Consider the following 7,566-nt stretch of genomic DNA (forward strand, 5'->3'; position numbering starts at 1 on the left):
TGGTAATTAATCATATATTAATTAATATCGATTAATTATCAGGAGGCCAGCACATCTAAAGAATCAAAGAGATTCAGAAATAGTATCTGCAATCTCAGGGGATTAAGGTACATTTTTAAAAAATAACGTTGACCACTAACGTGGACAATTAATGTGCTAGAAATAGATCACATCTTGTGTCTATTAAGACCTAAATTGTTCTCAACATGAAATATAGCAGCATACCAAAACGTGAGCGGGCAAGACTAAGCTTACAAAGAATAAGTCCTGGGGTCGATTTGTTCGACTAAATGCGGTGCTCCAGCATGGCCACAGTCAAATGACTGAACCAAGTAAATGAGTAAATACGTACATACATACATACATACATACGCACATACATACATATAAACTTTTAAAATAACGTGCATGCACACACACACACACACACACAAATATACTAGTGAATAACATATGATCTTTATCTTTCCAGTTTCAAAACAATGGCTCTTTTAGGGAAATAATTTGGATGCATTTCTTACCAACCTGACCTGTTACCAGTTAATTAAAGTTTAATTCAATGCTGCTTTGTTGCCATGGAAGTGGAGCTCCTCACTGATAATAATGTCACGCTGCTTCCTTCATGCAGTGATGTGTCTGATGATGACTTTACTCAAACCAATTCTGAATCCCAAGACTTGTTCCCTTGTGAGATATGTGGTAAAATATACCTGACTGAGAATAAAATCAGAAAGCATAGTGCAACTCATACAAGACTTAACTGCTACTTATGTAACATTTGCCATCATAGATTCTCTGATATTAACCACTTGAAACGACATTTAAAAGTCCATGATGAATTCAAAGAATTATGCTGTGAAATTTGTGGACATGAGTTTAGTAACAGTCGTAAACTGAATTTACACAGGAAGACACACGTAGGTGGAAGACCGTTTGATTGTGTGTTTTGTGGCCAAAGCTTTTCTGATGCTAACAACTTGAAACACCATGCTAAAGCACATACTGGAGGAAAACCATACAGTTGTGATGTCTGCGGACACTGTTTTGACACGAAGGGCAAATTACAAATCCATCACAGAAAGCACACTGGGGAAAAGCCATTCAGCTGTGAAATATGTGATAAAGATTTTGCAACTAAGGGTCACTTGTCGAAACATCGAAGAATACACAGTGGTATAAAATGCTTCCATTGTAAAAGTTGTGGCAAAGATTTTCTGAAAAACGAAGACTTGAAAATTCATGTGAGGACCCATACAGGGGAAAGACCTTTTTATTGCAAAATCTGCTGGAAAGGTTTTATTACCAACAGCCAGTTAAACAGGCACTTAAAGATTCACACTAAAGAGAGACCATTCCATTGTGATGTATGTGGTAGAAACTTCATACGTAATGATAACCTTAGGAGACATATTAAGACTCACACGGGGGAGAAATCGTTTTACTGTGAGATGTGTGGTAAAGGGTTTCGTGACAGTGCTCATTTGAAAAGACATTATCGCATACACATTGATGACAAACATTTCTGTTGTGACATTTGTGGGAAAACGTTCATGACAAACAGCAGGTTGAGAACTCATTTAAAAACACATGAAGCTGATTTCCCACATGTCACATTCAGTGAGAGTGTGTCATTTTCTTTGACTGAATCAAACTAATATTCACCTCTTCGTTAAATCCTAATTGGACTACTGCTACACTGTAAATTTTTGTATGATGCACCCATTATACGAACACATACACTTTATGTAACGCATTAGCAAAAGAAGGCTGTCCTTCTAATAACAAGTAATCCGTTACTCATCAACACTGTACTCCATTTAACCACTGTAAAGCTGTGTACTCTCTTTGCCTCTTTTACCACTACTGGAATGGTCCACCCTTCACTAGATTTGTTGAAACACCACTAATGTCTCTGTGTCTAGTGTTAGGAAGGGCATCCAACTGTAGAAAACGTGTCAGAGTTGACACTGGAGCTCAGCACAGCCTTGAGATTTGCTACTCTCTGTCAAACCATCCATCCCATGCCAGCATAAAAAAACGAACGTTAAATGATGATAATGATGATGAGCACCAATGTACCTGTTTCTCTTCCTTCTACCACCCCACATCCTGTTACACTGTACTAAACAGTCTTTTTCCCTGTTCTTTCTTACCTTGCCTTTTGTTTTTTACAAATGGCTTAAACAGAAAAAGGAAGGGCAGTGTTCCTGGTCCTTTTAAGATCTTCCTCTAAGACAGGTGTGAAGAAGTGAGGAAGCTAATTTCAAACCAAAGACATCACTCAAATGCCTGCAACAGAGTGGATTGCACTAAAGACAGGTCCAAGCACCAAGTGGATGGCATCAAATAATTGGTTGACAGACTCCTGATCAACTTTTGTTTTCCATTCTTTTCTATTGTTACTATAATGGCCTCCATTCCTCAGAGCTCATATCTCTACAACTCAAGTACTCCCTGACACATTCATCTTTCCACCTCTCAACCACTTTTTGTGCATACAACACTCTTAGTTTTGCACTAACCACTATGTCCAGTCCTTCCTCCCCATGACATCAGCCTTCTGGAATCTTTTCCCTGCTCATGTCTTTCTTGCAGGTATTGATCTGCAATGGTTTTTAAATGAAATATTATCGTCAAGCTCACCAGTTTTAAAGGGCCTGGAAGAGACACAGGCATTTCTCCTTTCTCCAGACTTAAGTAAAAACAAAAACCAATCTATGAGAGTACAAACTGAATGTTATCTACTTCATCTTCATCTAGTTATCAGTACCCTTCCTTCCTTCAATGTGGAAAGTGCTTAGACCAGTGATTCTTAATAAGGATCTATTGGGGGTCTCTCTTTACTCTTTTACTTGTTTCAGTCATTTGACTGTGGCCATGCTGGAGCACCGCCTTTAGTCGAGCAAGTTGACCCCAGGACTTATTCTTTGTAAGCCTAGTACTTATTCTATCGGTCTCATTTGCCGAACCGCCAAGTTTCTGGGACGCAAACACACCAGCATCGGTTGTCAAGCAATGTTGGGGGGACAAACATATACACACACATACACATATATATATATATATATATATATATATATATATATATATATATACATATGTACGACGGGCTTCTTTCAGTTTCCGTCTACTAAATCCACTCACAAGGCTTTGGTCGGCCCGAGGCTATAGTAGAAGACACTTGCCCAAGATGCCACGCAGTGGGACTGAATCCGGAATCATGTGGTTCGTAAGCAAATTACTTACCACACAGCCGCCCCTACGCCTATAAAAAATTTTGTTGTTAAAATTTATCTGCAAATTATTAGTTGTACTTCTAGATGTGGCTGTGTGGTAAGAAGTTTGCTTCCCAACCACATGGTTCTGGGTTCAGATCCACTGCATGGCACTCTGGGAAAGTGCCTTCTACTGTAGCCTGGGGCCGACCAAAAACAAGGTGAATAAATAAGCATTTTATTGGACAGAATAATCTGAATGCTTAAGGGGTTAATTATAAAAATATGATAAAACTTTTTTAAACATCAAATGGCTATGAGGATCCCGTAGAGTTAGATAGGGATCAGAAGGGTCCAAGGGTAAAAAAGAAAGTGGTCTAGACTAATTCCTTGTTCTGCTATTCAGATTCATTAATCATCATCATCATCGTTTAACGTCCGCTTTCCATGCTAGCATGGGTTGGACGATTTGACTGAGGACTGATGAAACCGGATGGCAACACCAGGCTCCAATCTAATTTGGCAGAGTTTCTACAGCTGGATGCCCTTCCTAACGCCAACCACTCAGAGAGTGTAGTGGGTGCTTTTACGTGTCATCCGCACGAAAACGGCCACGCTCGAAATGGTGTCTTTTATGTGCCACCTGCACAAGCCAGTCCAGGGGCACTGGCATGATCTCGCTCGAAAATCCTACGGGAGCCAGTCAGGCGGTACTGGCAACGGCCACGCTCAAAATGGTGCATCTCATGTGCCACCCGCACAAGAGCCAGTCCAGGGGCACTGGCAACGATCTTACTTGGCTTGCCGGGTCTTCTCACGCACAGCACATTTCCAAAGGTCTCGGTCAGTAGTCATCGCCTCGGTGAAGCCCAATGTACGAAGGTCTTGCATCACCACCTCAGCCCAGATCTTCCTGGGCCTACCTCTTCCACGGGTTCCCTCAACTGTTAGGGTGTGGCACTTTTTCACGCAGCTATCCTCATAAAAGAAATTTATATCAAAAGTGATGTAGGCACAAACATAGGTTTATGGATAGAATTTACTATGAAACTACAAGTCTTTTGTTCTGTCGCACCGTGTGGCACCATGGGCAAGTGTCTTCTACTGTAGTCTGACCAGTGCCTTATGAATGAAATTGGTTAACAAGAACTATATGGAGGCCTGGCCCTTCACCATATCTCTCTCTCTCTCTCTCTCTCTCTCTCACTCTCTCCCACCCCACTCTCTCCATCTGAGGTGGCCATGTCTTTCTTCAAATGCCAAATTCCTCAATACTACACATGGAGTTGCATGGTTTAGTGGTCAGGGTACTGGATTCTTGGTTGTAAAATTGTGGTTTCGATTCCTAGACTGAGCAATGCATTGTGTTCTTGAGCAAAACATTTCATTTCACGTTGCACCAGTCCACTCAGCTGGCCAAAATGAGTAATCCGGTGCCACTACACTCTCGGAGTGGTTGGCGTTAGGAAGGGCATCCAGCTGTAGAAACTCTGCCAAATCAGATTTGAGCCTGGTGTCACCTCCTGGTCCACCAGTCTTCAGTCAAATCGTCCAACCCATGCTAGCATGGAAAGCGGACGTTAAACGACTATGATGATGATGATGATGATGATGATATATGCCCATGAAACCGGCAAACCAGCCCTTATGAGTTAGTATGACTCACAAAGGTAACTCTCTCTCTACGCTAACCACTATTACTCACCAGGCTCTGATCAGCCAAAGGCTATAGGAGACAACATTTTCCAGAGATGCTGTGTAACGAAACCTGAGACTACATACAGCTGTACTTATATGTACAGCAGTAAAAACAGGAAGCAGTTGTAAGTATTCAAGTGTTTTAGGTACGCAAGCAATAGGAAAGGCTAGAAAATGTTTGCATTAGATAACGCAGCCCTAGATAACTTTAAAATAATTGCATGGTCACAGCCGGAATGCTTTTGTTCATAGGTGTGTTACAATGTATGTTCTCTCTAAGTGGTGTGCTGGTGCATGCACATAAATGTTTTACAACTGGTGCACAAAGGCAAAAATGTGTGTACAAGATTTACAAGATGAAATTAAAGAAGTGATTTCTTAAATTCTCAAATGCAGGATAATGCTAATAATATAGCCTGAACAGGATAAACTACCCCTATTTTGCAGAAAAAAGTGTGGGCGGCCAGCTATGAGACACGAACTCACACCTCCATGATTACGCGTCGCTGTGCTCTAACCGATTAAGCTAAACTACCCACCGCAAATTTAAGATGTATAGAAATCTTGCTTTATGAGATGCTATCATATGTTAAATTCAAATTACGATAAACGTAAACAAACAAATGAAGTTTGCTTTTAGAAGCGTTGAGATGTCTTAGAAAGTTAAAGAAATGATTTTAAATTCTCAAACGCAGGATAATGCTAATAATATAGCCTGAACAGGGTAAACTACCTCTATTTTGCAGAAAAAAGTGTAGGCGGCCAGCCATTATTTTTTTTTGAAGAATTAATCTTAAAATTTCATAATAGAATCTTCTTTTACTTGTTTCAGTCATTTGACTGTGGCCATGATGGGGCACCGCCTTGAAGGGTTTTAGTTGAACAAATCGACCTTGGGGCTTATTTTTGGTTTTAGTCTTAGTACTTATTCTATCTGTGTCTTTTGCCAAACTGCTAAGTTACAGGGACATAAATACACCAATATCAGTTGTCAAGCAGTGGTGGGGGACAAACACAGACACAAAGACACACACACACACACACACACATGATGGGCTTCTTTCAGTTTCTGTCTACCAAATCCACTCACAAGGCTTTGGTTGGTCCAAGGCTATAGTAGAAGACACTTGCCCAAGGTGCCATGCAGTGGGACTGATCTCAAAACCATGTGGTTGGGAAGCAAGCTACTTACCACACAATCACACCTGCACCTTAGTGATATACAATTGAATATGGTATGCATTTGCTCAGGTGATTAATACAGCATTTGAGCAATGGTTACTCACCTGAATGTGTTCATACTTTGCAAAGAAAGATAAAATTAAGCACACAAGAAATTTCAGCAAATATTTAAAAAAGAAATGGATAAAGATCCTTCTTGAGTTGGATATAGATTCAAAGGGCCTGTTTCCCAGTTTCTGTGGCATATATATTCCCCATCTGGACAGGACACTGGTCTGTCGCAGGATCACTCATTTTTGTCGGCTGAGTGGACTGGAGCAATGTGAAATGAATTTGTAGTGACGTCATATGGCGCCAAAAAGGCATCGTCGCCATTACTGTATCTTTAACCACGCATGCGTGGATTTCAACATCCAAGCGTTCCCGCTTCTATTCTGTCTCTTACCACGCCAGACAGCGACCAAGCAAGACGTCTAAAACAAGCTCTCTCATTGAGTGTGGTTGAACCAAGTTGTCACTCCAACGATCCATCTCAAGGGACAGTACATCTACATTCAGACGTCTCAGAAACCGGACAATTGGAGGCTGTCCATTTTACCTTCAAAAATAAATGTTGTTGTTGATCAGTTTGGAGTTCTGCGTTCCGTTCACTTTTAATTTAATATAGGAAAGTCAGGTGTACATCTAATGATGTATAACCCACTTTCCTAAAAATTGTTCTGCTGAAGAACACAATACGTCGCCTGGTCCAGGAATCGAAACCACAATCTTATGACCATGATCATGAATCCAGGGAAATCACTATTATGATTATGGCAGGGTTAAAACGTTCTACAGGGCTCTGATTGGAAAAACATTAAGAAGATGCATATGTCTGCTACTTAGTTCCTGTTCTGATTGGAACTGATTAGTTTACTTGTTAATGCTTTTAGGAAAGTTATGAACATCACAACCTCCTGTCAGCCCTTTAATCCTTGTAAATTTGAAGTGCCCTGCTTATGTAATAAAATATCTCTGTAATCAATCACCTCACGATGATGAGGTTTGTGTAAATTGTATGGCACCAGACTAAATACATTATGATTTCTAGTTTGATGCCTGTCAGTGATTGTAAATTCAAGACTGCCTTTTGTTAGCAAAATGTTAATAAAATAACTTTTAATAATATAGAGAGTTGGTTTATTTGACTTGAAATCTCTGTTACACAAAATTGTTGTTGTTGGCACTCCGTCGCTTACGATGTTGAGGGTTCCAGTTGATCCGATCAACGGAACAGCCTGCTCGTGAAATTAACGTGCAAGTGGCTGAGCACTCCACAGACACGTGTACCCTTAACATAGTTCTCGGGGATATTCAGCGTGACACAGTGTGACAAGGCTGACCCTTTGAATTACAGAAACAGGAAGTAAGAGTGAGGGGAAGTTGTGGTGAAAGAGTACAGCAGGGTTCGCCACCATCCCCTGCCGGAGCC

At 40.7% G+C, this 7,566-nt stretch overlaps 1 protein-coding gene across 1 annotated transcript in view; it reads left to right on the plus strand.

Annotated features, from left to right (window-relative positions):
- LOC106880819 (zinc finger protein 239) overlaps positions 1-7,251 on the plus strand; it is a 13,742-nt gene extending 6,491 nt beyond the window's left edge. Inside the window, exon 2 of the mRNA XM_014930946.2 lies at positions 473-7,251. Within this exon, the coding sequence (XP_014786432.1) occupies positions 576-1,655 (1,080 nt within the window). The 5' untranslated portion in view covers positions 473-575 and the 3' untranslated portion in view covers positions 1,656-7,251. The remainder of the gene's footprint in view (positions 1-472) is intronic.
- Positions 7,252-7,566: the final 315 nt, after the last annotated feature.

The sequence above is a fragment of the Octopus bimaculoides genome, chromosome 14 (genome assembly GCF_001194135.2).
Source record: "Octopus bimaculoides isolate UCB-OBI-ISO-001 chromosome 14, ASM119413v2, whole genome shotgun sequence".
NCBI lineage: Eukaryota > Metazoa > Mollusca > Cephalopoda > Octopoda > Octopodidae > Octopus > Octopus bimaculoides.